This window comes from Chelon labrosus (assembly GCF_963514085.1).
Source record: "Chelon labrosus genome assembly, chromosome: 7".
Classification (NCBI taxonomy): domain Eukaryota; kingdom Metazoa; phylum Chordata; class Actinopteri; order Mugiliformes; family Mugilidae; genus Chelon; species Chelon labrosus.
Genome location: NC_140343.1, coordinates 9170726 through 9189039, shown reverse-complemented (window position 1 = coordinate 9189039; position 18314 = coordinate 9170726). Strand labels below are relative to the sequence as shown.

At 42.0% G+C, this 18314-nt stretch overlaps 1 protein-coding gene across 1 annotated transcript in view; it reads left to right on the top strand.

Moving 5' to 3' along the window:
* Positions 1 to 452: 452 nt before the first annotated feature.
* Positions 453 to 18314, top strand: part of znhit6 (zinc finger HIT-type containing 6) — a 29602-nt gene continuing 11740 nt past the window's right edge. Inside the window, exons 1-7 of the mRNA XM_084548247.1 lie at positions 453 to 732; positions 1078 to 1143; positions 3207 to 3313; positions 3443 to 3528; positions 5003 to 5106; positions 17665 to 17733; positions 17863 to 17943. Of these exons, the coding sequence (XP_084404373.1) occupies positions 617 to 732; positions 1078 to 1143; positions 3207 to 3313; positions 3443 to 3528; positions 5003 to 5106; positions 17665 to 17733; positions 17863 to 17943 (629 nt within the window). The 5' untranslated portion in view covers positions 453 to 616. The remainder of the gene's footprint in view (positions 733 to 1077; positions 1144 to 3206; positions 3314 to 3442; positions 3529 to 5002; positions 5107 to 17664; positions 17734 to 17862; positions 17944 to 18314) is intronic.

Below are 18314 nucleotides of genomic sequence, written 5' to 3'. Positions count from 1 at the left end.
ATCAATGTGTGTATATTGGTAAAAAAATATATGTCTCAAAGAAATCTGCTATGACTTCTACCACTCTTCTCTACAATAGTTCCTTCTTCACAGCAGACGCTTGGATTTGTTACAGCAAAAGCACCAACATAAATAATGGCTGAATTTCCTTTGGTGTCCCAGTAAGCCATGAAAGAAAATCAGCAATTGGAATTCAGACATCATTAATACACCTACACCTTTCCTGCTATGACATGTTAAAATGTCTATAAACACACCTCACATGTTCCCGTGTTTAATATACATGGGCCAGGGGGAGGCTCTGGCACTGTGTCGTCCTCTTTTTACATTCTTTCACACAGGATGGAAATAAAGTAGGGTTAGTTGAGCATACAGAAAGCTACACCTGGCCTGCATTTATTATTTTTTTAATTTTTTTTTAACCTCATCACTTTCATCAATAGAGGTATTTCTGGTGCAGAGCGCTGTAGTTCTCATATTCGGACACTAGGGGGCGCCAACGAGCAGGCGTCTAACCGGAAGTCGTCTCCACGTGCTGTCACAGGCGGAAGACGGGTTTGTTTTGGTGCCGCCGGTCGCTTTGACAAACGTGGAGCTGTCCCTATAGTCTCTGGTTATGTCCTCAATAATTGTGCCGACAGCTCGTATAATGTCTTCTGCGGAGAACCGAGTCGACAGCGGCGAGGAAGACGAAGAGCAGAAAGGCACGAAGAGGAAGATTTCTCTCTCCAGGTGAGTCATTTAAACAGACGTAGGGTAGAAAAGTGTAGCTAACGTGTTCATGTTTGCCTCCTGCCTGCTTGCCTAATTACTGTTTTCATATTTTTTTCTGCTTACAGTATTTGTAAATAAACAGATATCCCAAATACAAATAGGGCTGTATTGTGTTTATGTTAGCTTCGAAGTTAGCACCATGTTACTTAGCTAGCTTCAGGTCATTTTTAAGTCCAGATGTGTTTCTGTGCAGCAGTATTTCAGTTGAAGAGCTTGTTTATTTCCCGTGTGTTCCCGTGTTAATATTTATCACATGTTAACTGTGATAAAAACCCACAGTCTGACTTGTTGTCTGTCCCGCAGCTGTGGTGTTTGTGGCTCAGAGGAGGCGAAGTACAGGTGTCCTGCGTGCCTCAAGCATTCCTGCAGGTAAGATTATCTCAGGTCATTTACTATATCAAATATAAAGACATAGATATAAAAATCTTAATGACAAATACACCGATCAGCCATCACATTATGGACACTGACAGGTCAGGTGAATTACTCTGATTACCTGGTTGTCACTGCACCTGTCTGTGAATATACTGTATTAGGCAGCAGGAGAACTTTTTGTCATCAAAGCTGATGTTAGAAGCAGGTAAGGCGGTGTACTGGTGACAGGATGGACATGGTGGCATGGTCTGATTAGTCAGGTTTTCTTGAACATCTCATATATGACTGTGTACTTGGGAAACATCGAACCAGGATGCATTATTGGAAGAAGGAAAGCCAGTACAGGGAGTGTGATGCTTTGGGCGACGTCCTGCTGATAGTGCTTGGGTCCTGCTGTCCATAGGGATGTTGCTTTAATATGTATTATGTGCCTAAGCGTTGTAGCAGACCGTGTACATCCTTCCATGAAAACGGTATTCCTCGATGGCAGTAGCCTCTTTCAGCTGGATATTGCACCCTGCCACGAAGCACAGATGGCACAGTAATGGTTCAGTGAGCACAACAATGAGTTTAAGGTGTTGACCTCTGGCCTCCAAATTCCCCAGATCTCAATCCAGTCGAACGTCAGTGGGATGTGCTGGACAAACAAGTCCAATCCGCGGAGGCCTCTTCGTGCATTCACGATGACTTTGTGTTGTGATGTTAAGGAGAAACTGTTGCTCATTCACTCCACGCTTGCACATTTCTTCCCATCAGTCCTGGAATTTGAACCTCGAGTCTCTTTTCAAACCACCACACCACATCTGCCTCAAATACTTGTCCATAAAAGCTGTTATCGCATCCAAAGCAGAGAAACAGTTCTGTTTTTGCAGAAGAAAAGCAATAAACACTTAAGATTTATGCGCGGATATTTTCTTTCCTCCAACCTTTTCGTGCAAAAACTTATTTATGATCGACTCGCGATCGTGTTTTTGTTATTTTTTTGACTAAACTTTACATTACGTTCATGGCCAGAAACAACATGCCACTGGAAATCTCAGCAGCCTGAGGCCTGTTTCTTTACAGCTTAACCTTCAGCTACTAAATGGCACAATAAAGGTCATAACTGGAAAATTCTGTGAAAACCTATCAACAGTCATGAGTTAATGTCCTTCCCCCTTTTCCCTCATTGTTGCCTGTTGTTTTGGGCACCATTCAAGCATTCCTCCTGCATAGTTTCAAGGCTACGGTCTGAGCCCGGCCAAATACCTGTCGCTCAGCGAGAGTCTGAGAATCAACCTTTTTGGGCCTAGATTAAATCCAAAGGTTTTTTTGTTTTAAGTGTGTGTTTTTATGCCTCGGCAGAGTTGTCCATCTCATGCTAGTGACTGTGATAATATCAGGAATGACTTGAGAGAGGTTATTCTACACTTTGCTGAAACTTTCGCTTTTTAAAAGTCATTGTGAAGGGGGCATCAATATGAGTGGTGGGAAGTTGTCCAATATTTTGCTAATGCACTTATACACATGAAATACAACTACTGATACCACTTTACGCAACGTACTACCCCTATACTCATAGAACCTGGGGTTACGATTTATAACCAACATAATCTCTGAAGGCGGGTGGCTGTTTTTAAAGAGACTTCTGGTTCACTGTTGCCAGTGCGATAGTAGTGTGTTGTAAAACATTCCAGCTTTCCATCCTGGAGGACATTTAGACAAGACTACGTGCAAGTAGCATGTTTTTATTAATCCATCCCTAAATATTACATAATTTTCTGCTCTCTTTTTCTTTTCGCCAGTGCTGTTTTCTCTTTTTCCCCCAGTTGCTTCATTTGAATACTTTGAGACAGTAAAAGAGTTTCAATCAGAGTGGGGAAAGAAGATGGAGTACAAATACTGTCGGCTGTACTGTGGATCTTGTTCACAGATGTATAAATTGTCAATTGTTTTCTCCGAGTTCTTCCGGTGCTGTCGGGGCCAAAGCTGAAACGCCACCGACTCAAATTCCCGTTAAAAAGAAAATGAGGCGTCATAATCATAATAAAAAAACATGTTGTGTTTATATTTTCCAGCTTGCTGTGTGTGAAGAAACACAAGGAAGATTCAGGATGCAGTGGAGTTAGAAACAAAACTGCGTTTGTGACCCTGTCCCACTTTGATGAAATGAATCTTCTCAGTGGTGAGCGCCTCCTTTTTCTCTCTGCTTTATGTTTTGTATTTGTTAAAGCATAAAAAAAATAGTTGAATTTGTGGGGTATTTCATTAGCAGTGGCTGGTACAATGAAAGTGTTTATCCTTTGTGCTGTAGATTACAGGTTTCTGGAGGATACCGGACGATTTGCGGACGGCACCACCAGAGACAACCTCATCCAGGTTCCTCGTATCACTTTAAAAGTAAGGGCCGTTACTTACTAGTTGCCTATTGTTGGGTAGCTTTACAAAGACTATATGCTGAAAGTTTTAGACTGATGTGAGAATGAATTAAAGGTGTAGTACGGTTTAAACAAAACTGCAACGTCATCTCTTAAGAAATACTGCAGAAATAAACGATAGGGGCCAATAATGTCAGATAAGAATCAACAGGGGCTGCCTTGTTGAAAACTTGGGTCTATCTTGGTCATTTTCTTCTATTAAATGATGTTATTGTTGACAATAAAGTTGGGAAAGTGAGCAGAGCCACTTATATCTTTATCAGATCATGTCATTGATCGATCATATAAATGATAAAATCTTAATTTCTTATCAGAATTTGCTTTATAATGTTAAATGTGATGTTCAGATATTGCAGATCTGTGGTGGGCTTCATATTAGTAAAAGAAATAGAAGAAATCATCATCATCATCTTGAGTATTTTTCTCTTTTTATAGCTTCTCTTGTGTAATTTGCGGCTGCAGTTATGTAATGCGTACCGCCGCCGCTCCAAACCACAGACATTCATTTGCGCGAGACCTCATAGCAGCCATTACCTGTGACGTTACTGCAACAAAACCCAAATGGCATTTCATAGTTTGGAGTTATTCATGTTCTTTTATGGGAATTTTTAGAGGCAGCGCCTGCTTCAGCGATCGCAAATCAATCAAAATAATGAGGTTTATTCTCAGGGAGATAAAGGCCTGGCGCATGATGAGCTTTGGGATTTGGGTTTCCTCCAGGACGTGGCAAGTGCAGTAATCTGTTATTAGCCCTGTATAGTCCTACCTTTTTAATAAATCTCTTTTACCGTCTCCCGCTCCCAGTCTGAAGTTATAAAGGAGCCAGAAAGAAACGGCCCTCGTCCTTTCAAATTTTGATGAAGGGAGTAAGTTCAGGCCGCCTTTGATTTAATTGTTAATGAAACTTGCACAGCCAGTTTTATTAATGCAGAACAGATGTCTGGTATTTAGACGTATTTGTTCTTTGGGAAGATCTCCCCCCACTGACTTTTCCACTGGGCTGAGATGTCAGCCAGTCTGTGGTCCCAACAAATCTGCTCAGGGCTAAGAATAGAAGCTTCCTGCTACATCCTGTTGTTTCGTTTGAAGTATGCTGCTGTGAGATATTTGGCAAAGGTCTCCTGGTTGTTTGTCTGTGACGCGACCGTAGCCTGAATGTATCTCATTAATCGTGCACCAACTGTAGAGGGCTGTTACTAAGGTTATTCTCGTTTAACAAGCTTTTACAAAAGTATTTGTCAGTCCAAAACCTGTATGTGTTTCATTGATTATCACAGAAGATTAAGACAAACACTCACTTTCATGTTTGAAGATAAAATCACTGGGTTTGTACTGTTTTTGAACTTGGTGCCGGCTGGTTTTCTGTCCATTTACTACTTAATAAATGAAAGAATCATTTCTGTTCTAAAACCGTCTTTGAATTTTCTGTCATCCAGACTAAGAAGCTAGCAGCCAGCGCCAGGAAGATGAACATCACGCTGAGGTTCCTCCCCGTCACGTTCACTAAGAGCAGAGAAAACTCCACCTTCTTCCTCACAAAGTAAGAAAAACAGTTTCTCAAACACTGACAAAATGATGTGCTATATTATTTGTCCCGTCCTTAGCAAAAGGTAACTCATTAATCACTTCCATTTATCCTAATGGGGATATAGTGTGAATAACAATAACTATTTTTTAATGTTCTGCGCCTGCCGACTGTTGCTCTTCCTGGAACCAGTGACCTCAGTGGTTCTCAGAAGGACGACAAGCCGTTTTGATCTTGGATTCCTCGTCTCTGCTAGATGCCGCTCAAAATCGGCCGCTCTCTCATAATGCAAAGTAACTAAAGAACTAAATTCTCAAGAGTAGAAGTTGAGTCTTTCTGGTGATGTGCTGCAAAGGGGCATTTAGTAGTCCAATGGAGAGAGGCTGAGGCTGCAGCTGCATCAGCCTTGCAAGAGGATACAGCCGCCAGGGACTGTAGAGAAAGTGAATCATTCTTCACTCTTCCACTCTTTCAGCATGGCCTGTTTTTGTTGGACGCTGTCGCTAACGCTAACTCCGAGGGAGCCAAATTGGAGAGCGGTGTGCTTTAAGGTTCCAAAGATAGCGGCAACGTCAAGAAGTCATATGATCATAAATATCAGCAATGTTTTTGTCAGTAGTTTGCAGTTCTTGCTTGGTTATTGAGTCTGTCAATCAAAGAGGTAGCATTGTCTTAGATGCTTTAAATTTTTGTGCACACAGCTGACCCGGTTTGAAAATCCCACCTCCACGAGCTGCGCCGGTTTTAAAAAATATTTGGGTATCGAGCTTCAGGCACTTACACACAATGCACCCTGGTACATGTTGATTAGGGATGTCCTGATGAAGTTTATTTGCCCCCCGGTGTATTGGTCGATCCAGGTCCTGATCCGATCTTAAATAAACAAACTTTCCTTCCCTGGAGATTCTTAAAGGCTTTTGTCCTCTGCTCCAGAAATGGGCATAAAATTTAGGCTCTTCTTCTTAGATTCTTGGCAGGTTTGACGTTTGCCAACCGCCACTAAAACAGAAGATCAAGTCGTCGTCTTCTCGTATTCTTCATCTTTTTTGGCACCTTTGACATTAGCAAACGAAGAGGAAGAAGACGTGTTGACACTACATGGATGTGGTTTTGGTGGGGGCAATGCCAATCTCCTGATACTGATCGGGACATTCCTGTTGTTGATATTGGAGCAGAGGAATTTATTGCTTTAATTGACTGTAATTAACCTCAGCATCCTCTTGAAAATAAGTGAAATATGTAACATTAATGTCTGTATTATCTTAAAAAGAAAAACAAGTAATTTTAATTTGCTCTCACCGTCTTGAGATAATTGTGATTATATGATAATAATATCTACGTAATTATTGTTTTGAGTATATATATACACTATCTTAGAAAAGAAACGTGTATTTGAAGCACAACAACACGTGAATTTCCATCAGAGCACCACCAATATAAGTCTTACCCAAACATGATGACACTGCTGATCATACTTGGTCATTAATTAACAGTTAAGTTCTGCTTAAGCCCTATTCACATGGGATTAGTTTTACCTGGGGACGTCTGGTGATTCAGAATTTCCGCCGCTCTGCTACTTTCCGCCTCACTCCGCTGTGTGTCAGAGGACAGTTTACACATTTTGACAGCTTTAATTACTTTGCAAATTTTAATGCCGATGGACACATTCATTCTTAATGCACAGGTGTCAACCATACGGCCCGTGGGCCAGAACCGGCCCGGTCCAATCTGGCCTGCAGCATGAATTTGCAAAGTGCGAAAATTACAGTGGACAGGACACACCAGTGAGACCCAGAACTAAACAGCAAAATTTCAATTTTTTCTTAAAGGAAAGTTTATTAAATGTAAACATTCTCCTAATTTACTCCAGAAAAATCTGGAGTTATTAATTATTTTGAGGTTATTATGCTATTATTTTACTAGTCTGGTCCGCTTGAAAGGAAATTGGGCTGAATATGGCCCTGAACTACAAAGAGTTTGACACCCCTGACTTAATGGTTTCATCCGTCTAAGTGGGTGAATGGGTCAGATCACAGAGATGCCGATTCACACTGGATTAGTATTATCTCAGGACGTCTGTGTTAGGAGAAACAGGGTAGGTAATTTGCGGTGTAATTTTTACTTTACAAAGGCCGATTTGCACCGGGATTAAGATCTCAACTACCGGAGGTCCCCAGATAAAACTAGTCCCGTGCAAATAGGGCTTAAACCTACAGGAGAAGAGAAAAAAAAAAAAGAGCTTCTGGTTAGTGACGGTTCGCTTTGCCACAGGATGGCACTCTTGCGAAGCCCTAACAGCAGTCGTATGCAGTGCAGGCTTTTCTCCAGGTTGTCTCACGGGCACGGTCTCGTGCTTGGTGATGAAACATGGACGTCTCACGATGAAATACAACGCACCTAATGCAGGTTTAGATATCGCCGGCATTCACACCGGCCTGAGACGAACTGAGATGATGTTGCAGAAGATATCCAGGGTGTTATTCCTCTTTTTTACTGTACGTCTGAGATATAAAACTCATGAGTTGTAGCCGTTTCTGTTGGCCCTTGTGCGACGTGTCGGTGTATTTTCCTCTCGCCACAAAGAGAATGGCATATAATATCACTCTGTTGACCAAATGCATTGTGCCAGTGACTTGCTGATAAGTTTGAAATGACCTTTCAGAAAAGGTTCTGTTGAGTCAGCATTGCAGCCTTGCAGCAATTTAGAGACTAAGGCTCATTACTTCATTAAGACTTTTTACCTCTGATTTGCTAAATAGCTTTTCTCACAACTTTCTGCCGCTCATTTTACCGAGCTCTGCCACTCTAATCCCACAGTGGAAGAATAGAAGAGGGTGGGGAGGGGAGACGGTTATATTGAACTGCATATTACATTTTTACGAGCCTGAAATGCCCAGGGACAACATTAGATGCCAATCAGGATTGCCACTAAAAGAAACCTTTGTCGGTCCTCCAGCTGGGTTTTATGTTGTCACTCTCAACTCTCACCACCCTGTTTTCCATCCTTAAAGTCCACCATTCTGTCATGTCTGTCTCTGGCGTCCTGCAGGTGGTGATTTAAATGCCCACATCTCGGGGATGAGGCGCCTTCATGTCAGGTTGTAATAGCACGCTCCCGCCCCGCGCGCCCACTCCCCTGTTCTCGGCTCAGCGGTCGTCGGGACGGTGACAGAAAGTTTTGCAGGTTGTCAGATCGCTTCGCCACCTGGGAAATATGTTGAATTCCCCCAACTGCACCGAGATACAAGATTCTTTTGTTATTGTGGTATTTGTGGAAGAGTCATCGGCCAGCTGCGCAGCCTTTCTTTGTTTAGTCTGGTTAATCTCACTGTGAAGATTTTTCAACTAGCCGCAGCAGTGTCCCGTTCGCGTAGCGGCGAATGGACACAGGGGATGGGATGAAAGGTATACAATAAAATAGCGAGGGATCGGGAGAGAATGTGCTTCAGAATGTACCAAGTACATAATATAAAAAGCAGATGTGTGAGCAGTGTGACTGCAGCTGGTTAGCGACATATTCATGCTACGCACTCGCGCTGCCAGAGAAGGATCATTACTGGCAGACAGCTGACTGGAGGGCTTTCATGCCTGGCGATGGTGTGTAGGTGCGTGTGTGTGTTCGTGCGCGAATGTGAGTCCACGAGCACGTGTCTCTCTGATTAAATGTTTGTACGCAAAATAATGGCCGCGCAGCTTCTTTCTTTCCTTCTTTCCACCTTCTAACCGAAGGCTAATTTAAAAAACAAGGCACGAACAGTAAGGAGACTGACAAAAAATTACAGGCTGCCTCTCAGTCCAGCCCTTGGAGGGTAAGTATATAATAGCTGGCATTTGGCAGAACATTGAGAGTAGCTGTGTTGGGGTGGAATTATGTTTTCTACAGCCTCAGCCTGGCATGGCGGGGCATTTTCCTCGTAGACAGCTTGAGTGGACTGGACAACACGTTGCAGGGGCATTTACTGTGGGTAATAACTGAACATATTTCTATAATAACTTGAGATAATTAGTAACATGAGCCGGTGTGGTTTTGTGCCCCATATATCACTTTCAGCCTCAATTAACCCAGCTTTCTGGGTTGGAGGAGAGCTGAGTTTCCAGTTATTGACAGGTGTTGAACAGCGAGCTCCAAAATGAAGTGCTACTTGTTGATAGTAGCAGGATAAAAGTTTTAATAACCCACATACAGATTCTATAGTCTCTGCAAACTGAGTAGAAAAGGCTCCATGTGGTTAAAAAAAAAACTTTGATAGGGCCACAGAAGAATCAAGAACTCGTCGACCGAATCCTCGTTGTCACCCGCTGGTCCTTGAAGCAGCTGCTCAGTCCGTAAAAGCATTTCTTTTTACAGTAGTTATCTGAGAACACCACAGATTATATGTAAAAATGGAAGAACCCTCCAAGACGTCACTTTCCTAAAGAGCGGATTTAGAAGCTCAGTGTCGCCATCTTGGCAGTGCCAGACCCGACTTAACTCCGGGCTTATAAAGAAAATTGTCAAGGAGGTGAAGCTGAGGTGGGCGGCTGATGCTGAGAAACTGAGAGGGCACCCACCTGTTGCTCAAAGCAGCCAGGTCCTTAATTACGCACAACTTTAAGCCTTGGTATAATTTCAGCATTTTAGTTATGTCAACATTTACCCAGGTACTGTTGTTGGATGTGCAGGAGTAAATGAATTAACCACAGAGACAAAAAAAACTTGTACTGACTTGCAAACATGTTTAACTCTGTCGTACATCTGGGCATTTTAACGTGGAGGTCAATGGGGACTGACCATAGACTGTAGAAAAAAATGGACGATGCGTCTCCACTTCCTCACAATTGGCGCTATCTTGCAAATTTGGAGCCAGAGCGGCAGCGTGGACTTTCAGTACTAGTGTCTTTATTCATGGTTGAACGATAAACAAGCCTCCAGTCACTAGGTGGCAGCAGAGCTAGAGCTAATCAATAGGCTGCCTGTAGAAGAAGTACACAGGAACAAGCCATTTTTTCCAATGTAATGAGTAGAAAGTACAGATATTTGTGTACAAATGTAGGGAGTCAAAGTAAAAAGTCAGAAAAAGAAATACTCAAGTAACGTACAGATACATGAAAAATCTATTTAAGTACTTCCCACCTCTGGTTATCAAGGACTGTGCTGTGCTCTACCTCCACTGTTTCAAAGAAATGACGAAGAACATATGTATATAATAAAACTATACATACACTGTACTTATTATATATTTTTTAAAGCACCATTATGGATTCAGACTTTATAAAACTACCAATTGCTGACTTATGTTGGAGCGTTGTTTTAGCTAGCGAGTTAATTACATGAATTCACTTACAATGTCACAAACCTAAAATGCAACATCTGTCAATCATCACGATGTCACATCCTGTTTTTTTTTTTTGTATAGCGTCAGTTAACTAACAAAAACAAACTTGGACACAAACATACAACAACATTATATTACCTAATCCTAAAATGACAGGGGAAAACACAAAATAATTTCCAAAGATGTTTTTCTAACATGTAGCAGGTGGAGCTTATGACCTATACTGTATCCAGCCACCAGGGGGAGCTCTACTTGCTTTGGCTTCACTTTTTAAGGAGCAGTCATGCTTCCACTTATCTTTTTTTACAGTCTATGGGACTGACTTGTTTTTGGAGCCAGCCTCGAGGCCGTTTGAGTAACTACGGTTTTTGTCTATTTTGGCCACGTTGGCTTTGTTTTCAGCCCAGGAGGCTGCTGCTTGGAGAAAACATATGTTCTTAGTCTTTTTTTTTTTTTTTGTTAGTGACCCTGTGCTGATTTGCAACACCTAATGATTACTTCTGACCATAACTCAAAACAGAGCGTTACCATTAAAAATTTTAAACCTTATGACTAAGGGTGGAGTTAATAGTTCTCCTTCTCCTCCCAACATCTGTTGGAAAGTGGGTTCAAGATGCAAATAAAAATATTTGAAAAGTGTTAAATATGTGGATGCTCCACATTGACTCTGACATTCTTTTAATACCATCATTATTAACTTCTTCCTCTTATTTGCTTGCGAATAACTTTCATTACAGCTCTAACATCATGGCCAAGGAGGTAGGAGAAGGTGTGCCATTGAAGCATGTGCTGTTTGGCCTTGCTAAATACACAATGAAAATACCACTGACAACATTTGCCATGAAGGTGCAATAGAAATGCAGAGCATGCCACAGCTAAAGCCTGCCTCTCTGAGACCATGGAAAAGTGGTGTAATTAGATCATTAGATCAATTAATGCAATTTTGAAAATGCTGTAATGTAGCAATGGCATTCATCACAGGTTTGCAGAAATCCGAGTGGCTTATGAGCTATTGCGTGTGATGAATGGATGCACAAATGGATTAAAGCGGAGAGAGCCATATTTCACCCCAGGTTTTGTGTCGGGGGCGGCGAATATTCATCACTTCACGCTCATGTGCAGGATCACTTCTGCTTTCCAGAAATTAGGTTCAAAGGAAACAATCAGCAGCAGCTTTACTCAAGTTTAGTTTTTTAGACTCCGACAGACGGACCCCTGGATGCATCTGGCGTGATTAACCCCTGCTGATGCAGAGCAGGGGTCTGCGTCTGCTGCCGTCCGAGGCGAACCTCATTCACGTCAGAATGACAAGCGGCAGTTGCATCAGTGTTGCACACGCTGTCATCACAATCGGTCGCATAACGGTTGCGCCAACACGCCGCTCTCTGGCTCTGAGTGAAATTTCAAACTGTAAATTAACCAGAAACCTGATGGTGCCGCATGGAGTAGCAAGAACACAAACTGGCCATGTGTTGTATTTGGTTGACTAAACTTTAGTAATTAGGTTTCCATGTGTTGTTCAAAATTAATTTCATGGTCTCGTTCTCTGCCAGACGAACTTAAGCCTTAGCGTGACTCGAAATGGCTCGGCTTCTCATCGCTTTAAAGCTGCAGGAATACTTTGGCTCTCGAGGTGACTACACTGAAAGAAATATATCAACAACTATATTTAGATAACCATATAATTTGGTACAGACATTAATGCTTCCCAGAATATTGCTTCTTACGACTTGGGTTATCCCATGACTTCTCATCTAGCACAACAGGCAGATTCTACTTTCCAGTGGTCCAACACGTGACAAACCTAAAGCTAAGGACCAGACATGCTGGAACTGGCCAAAATTAACATTTTTTTGTCCCATTAGTGGTATTAATCTAAAACTAGAAAACATATCTCCCCATTTGTCAGCCTTTCAACAATTTCTTCCTCTCAAATTCAAGGGTCGTTACATCCCCATGGAGAATTTTTCACAGCTGTAGACAAGTCGTCATCTTCTGCATTCACACACACACTTAAACCTGCTCATGTCTCATGTTAGCATCTTTGTTTTCAGGACAAGCAGGCCCATGACTGCAGATTGCAAGATCTCTCCAACAACTAGTGTTTAAGCCAGAACTTGAATAAGAAGTCTTAAGATGCAGCTGCCTGTAATCTGTCTCTTATTTCCCCGTTTCTTCCATCAGCTTCTCTGCCACTCCACCCTCCGAGCTTGTGGATCCAAACACGGCTTCGGATTCTGAATTTATTTTTCAGCAGAGGGGCCCCAAAATCTTGCCACCCAAATCCTGGCATCTGTCTCTCGTGAGCAGAAACGCAGGACGCAAGGTTTCATTTCTAGCGTAATTTCTTTGTTGGACCTGTCCAGTTCTTAATCCATCCAGATGGATTTCAGCTCCGACTGCCAGACTTCCAGTCAGTCTGTCTGTCTGATGTCTAGTGTTGATGGCACAAGCAACACCAATCGCTTACTTAATCAACGGTGTATGTTCTCGTTAATGAATTCATCCATCTTTCTCCGAGTCTGCTTTACGTCTCCGTCACAGACAGTTGTTCAGATTCGTTTTCTTTAAAAATTTTTTATAAAGACGGCTAAAGTTGCATCCAGGAAGGTTGACGGGTTCAGTTTGCTTAAAAAAAAAAAAAAACAGTTTGTGCGCCGTGTCGTCTGATTGCGTCGAAAGACAAGAGTGTTATATATCCTTGTACACGAGTACAGACTGGTATAGTTGTGTGTGAGGAGTGAAACCCTGCCTTTCTTTACATATCTAGTCTGTCAATGTGTTTAATGGTGAATAAATGGTGTCATTATTGTCTTGGTAAAATTTAGAGATGAAAATGCAGATTTACGCTAAACGTGGTGTAAAAGCTGTCCTCTGATTTGCATGCCTTGTATTAATGAGCATGTCTCGTCAGTCAAACGTCTTGTTGGATGACAAAATAGGGCCGGCAAATGTCCAGAACAATGGAACATTGTGATTGCATTTTTAAAACCGCTCAAATAAGTAACTTCTCATATTCAGTCCCTTGCCAAACTATCAAATGGGCAGCATTTGTATAAATGTGAGCTAGAAGTCAACGGATACGATTTTTTAGGTCCTCTTTTCTCCACTTTGTCTGAACTCTGGATTAAGTTTCCACCATTTTGCCGTTGGACAGAAGGTTAGACTTCCTGTCAGCTTCTTTGTGACAGGAATATTGAGTCCCATTGATGTGCAGTCTTTTCCTGATATACAATGGCAAGTCAAGTTAGATAAAAAAATAGAATAAACTATATACGAGTAAATGTATTAAGTGTCCAAATCGCGTGAGTATCTAACTAACTTACAGTTTGCTGAGAAACCAGCCAAAGTTAAATATGTAGAGTTGAGTGGAATAAAAAGGTCGGAGTGATGGAGGCTGAATATAAATATTGACATTCATGAATATCATGAATAATGACAAACTCCAATGGGAGTAATGCTCGTTTTGTTATGTATTTTAAACTAAATGTCACCTTTTGTTCACTTCCAGCTTTGTATTCATATCTGTGGGATATAGTGCTCACCGAAGCCTAAACACCAGGCTTTGTATTTATGGAGCGCTTCAAGCCAAGGATGACGCATTTAGCGATTTGTTGGAATCACTACTTTTCTCTTAATCCTAAAGAGAAAACTTTGTCTTGAATCATCAGTCAACTCTTTTCAGTTTAGTTTGCATGCTAACATCTGTCTTTACGTTGATTGCCTGGGATATTGCAGCTTTAATTTTCACTCTGTCCCTTAAGGTGGTGCTGTCTTCAAAATTACCTCAGCGGTTTTGAAACTGATAAACTTTGACTCAGGCGTTGCATAAGTAGCTATTTTTATTGTGTAAATATTGTGCGGCGCTAAGAAGGGTAACAGAATACTCTTGTGCTGCCAATTTGAGAAAGCAGAAACATTAGCCGCTTGGGAAAAAGCAAGAGGCGACCACTTCCATCCTCTTTAAAACTCACAATTCAAAACCCCAAGAGTGTTTGGCCAAGGCTGCGAGGGTTTCAGAATGAGACAATAATAAACAGAATGCGAATTATGAGTTTACAGAATTATTTTTGGATCTGCTTATGAACTGCCCTGGCTAGAAAACCAGGAGTCTTCAGTATATTAGTCACGAGAAAAAAAAGAAAAAGAAAAAAAAAAAAGGATGATTTTATTCCGGGAGACAAACATTTAGTCATTTTTCCAGTATTAACATAGAAGCGTGTTTAGATTTGTCTTTTCAGTCAGTCTTTTCTGGCTTTGCATCAATCCTATTTCATCATAATCCCTCAAAAAAGAAATATGCCCTTTAATGCAGGCCATATAAGGTAGCCGATTGCTTATTGCATGGAATCCTGTTGACGTTATAAACCTTTCAACATAATCTTTGCAAAGTTTAAGTGCGTAATCTTCTTGTAACAGACGTGTTACAGTATATAGCTGTAAAAGCTCAAGTAGCTTTTCTGCAGTTTCCCGCTGTTCTCTTTTAGAGCTGAAATACCTCACTGAAGGCCCTTCAGCTAAAACTGTTGAAGTACTAGGCAGTGTCACCTAGTAGTGTTTAGCTGGTATTTACACCACTCATCTTCCACTGCTGAAGCTCCTGTTTTGACTTTTATTTATGCTGCTCCCGCCTTCTTTTCCCCTGACAATGAATGATGGCACTTGTCCCAGGTATGCACTGTGGCCTTGTTTGAAATGATTGCATGCATCTTTGGGCAAGCCCTTTTTTCCATTCAAAGACATAGTTTCCATGTGCTGTAATGACAGAATAATGGCATCCCACCTGGCGCTCCACCCTCACTCGCTTACACGTACAAACGCATACATACCGGCACATGTATACATGATCATACACTGACGCACCGAAGACGAAACCAAATCTAAGCAAACACAAGAATTTCTCTGACTAAGGGGTTAGAAGTGTAAGGTACCTCCTACACAGGGAATCCCCTCCCTTGCTTGCTGCTATCTTTTCTACTTATAGATTTACCCTTCTCCCATCCTCTCCTTACGACCAAGGGGAAACTTACATTTCATTGGGTGCTCTGCACACATTTGTTCACTTCTGAACTCCTCCTACCCTTTGTAAGGAGATAATTGTGATGCTACCATCTGGAGTCGCAGAATCAACACCACAAGCATCATAAATGTGCCTGTTGACAAAAGACACATGTATTTTTAACCTCGCAACTTTAATGTATTTGACAAGAATTTCGCAGCGTTAATTTACAGTGAGTGTTGTAAGACAATATTGTGACCCTCCATGGTCTTCGTATGCCAACAAAGCATAGACTCTACAGGATCTTTGGAAGAACCCAATGTTTTGTGGCCCAGAGATGTTGGCGTGATATTCTAGACGACACCGAGGCCAAGGCAACACCGGACAGTTTCCCCCAGAAAACAACATACAGCAATCTGCAGCCTCTGCCACTTGTTTCTGTTTGAACCAGATGGGATATCGCCAGTGCCCTAAGACCCTAGGACCAGTGCATAGTTTGTCCATGCTTTGATCGCAGCTGATTGGAAGCATCTCCCAATCACAACCCGAGTTGTCCAAGCGCAACCATTTATTCCTTCATCCTTAATGACTGCAAGAAGGAAGAAAAAGCAGCTTTTCACTTTCAGTCTAAAATATGCCAGACCCTGACATATGCTGTTCCCTCCATATAATTAGCGCTGTTTACACCAATAGGGCATAATATTATGACCTCTGACAGGAGGAGTGAATAACATTGACCGTCTTGTGACAATCCAATGTTCTGCTGGGAAACGTTTGGACCTAGCATTTATGTGGAAGTTACTTAGACATGTACCACCCACCTAGACCAGACCAGACCAGACCAGAAACTCCTCGATGGCAGAAGCCACCCCCATTGGGATGCAGCCTGATACAAACACACAGAAACGGTTTAGGAACAACTAAAAAAAAAAAAACATGAAAACAACCCGAGGTGTTGACCTGGCCTCCAAATTCACTAGATCCCAAACTGATCAAGTATCTGTGGGATGATCCACAGAGGCCACTCCCCTCAACCCATAGGACCTAAAGCCCCCCCACTAACTACGTTCTGTAGCCAGACACCACAGGACACCCTCAGAAGACCCATGTCCATTCTCTGATGAGTCACAACAGTTTTGGAGACCTACACGATATTCGGGAGGTGGTCATAATGTTATGCCTGATCAGTTTATCTGGGAGAGCATTGATTTTTAGCCCTGTTTGAAATGCAAAACTTTGATTGTAGATAAGTGCACAAAAAAAGGCACAAAGAATCTTTATATTACGGATATCAAAATAAACTTCCAAGCTGTGCTTTGAATATCTCTCTCGTCAGCACCAAAGCCCTAATGACAAGGTCTCTTGGATCTGCCTTACAATTATGCTTTGCGTCTTTCTGAGGGCACATTTCATCTTCACCCATAAGAGCCATCAAGGCCTCTGTTCTTCTACTCTGCTGTAGAGGGGATTGATGAATCAGCTCCACCCTGTGTATGGTAAATTCAGTGGTTTTGGTCAATGCAAGTTCTTGCAGTCATGTTCAGCCCTCAGAGGAGCTGGCCTTATGCAAAGCTAAAAGTTGTCTTTGCTTCTTGGTTTTGTCTTCACTGTAAGAATTTTTCCTCTGTAGTTTTAAAAGAATGTTTTACATGATGAATTGGTGTATGGGCTGCCACAGTTCAAAGGTCCAGTAAGACGCAGGGTTTCTATTAAAGCAGAACAAAGGCTGAATTACCTCTTGCTGTTTTTATCTCCCAAACCTTTTTGTTGTATTTATTACATTTTCTTGGCTATTTCTGACGACGGTAGTAGATACAGTATGAACACTGCAGCTGTTTAGGGAATAACTGTTTGGTTGTGGAGCACGCCCAGCAACCCAGAAAACCCAACCACGTTTAACAGTTACGGCCCAAAGCATTACCCCAGACGAAGTGATTATAATGTGATATCCACCAGCTGCTGTCCTACTATTGAGTGTATATGTCAAGACGTCTCCATGACTACACTGTTGCCTTTTTCTTTTCTCATTTGCACATGCACACAGAGTCACACAGATGGACAAGATCTCGGGAGCAGCCAGGCGTGTTGTCTTGGACAGATTAAGACCGAATCCATTTTATGGTCTGAATTCGAACAATGGCATTTGTGTTTGTCTGTGAAGGGAATACTGTGAGAGCCCTGGTGACCGGATCAAACAAGCAATTACATTTTTTGATAAGCTGAAACTTTAAAATATGCTTCTCTCTGTGTGTCATTTAGGGAAAAACTCTTCCTGTGGCACCTGAAGCTCATATTTCCTCAGAGCAGCTCAGAGTTCAGTCAGAGGAGGTGAGTTGCACAACAATATTACGGATTTCTGCTGAACCTCCACTCTTTAAATGTCTACTGAAAGTAGAATATGTCACGTTTTGTCTCACATTTGCCTCCTGCTTCACAATCTCTCTGTTGTTGTTGTAGGGTGCCTGACAAGCAAACCTTGGAACAGATCTTGACAGCTTATATTCACCCAACAGAGTCGGACCCTGTGAAGCGTCAAAAGTGAGTTTTGTCCCGGTTAAACACTACAGCCCACGTAATATGTTTATACCAAGCCCTGTCCCATCCCAACAGGAACACCCAAACATCCCTAATCCTTGGAGTGCAATTCAGTGACGTGCGGTGAGGTTCGTGGGTGGTGAGGCACAGATTTACAGTTATGAACCCAGTGGAATAACTTAAATTCACCGTTCAATTGGCTACTTCCACACCAAGTGGTTAAGTTTCGTATGTCAAATAAGCATTCTTTACACACATATGGCTATAAGGTACATATTTGGCCAAAGGAACAATGTCAAAGAACGTGAGTTTGCCATCACAGTTCCACAATTCCCTGACCGCACGTCCCTGGAGCAATTACACATTGATGAATT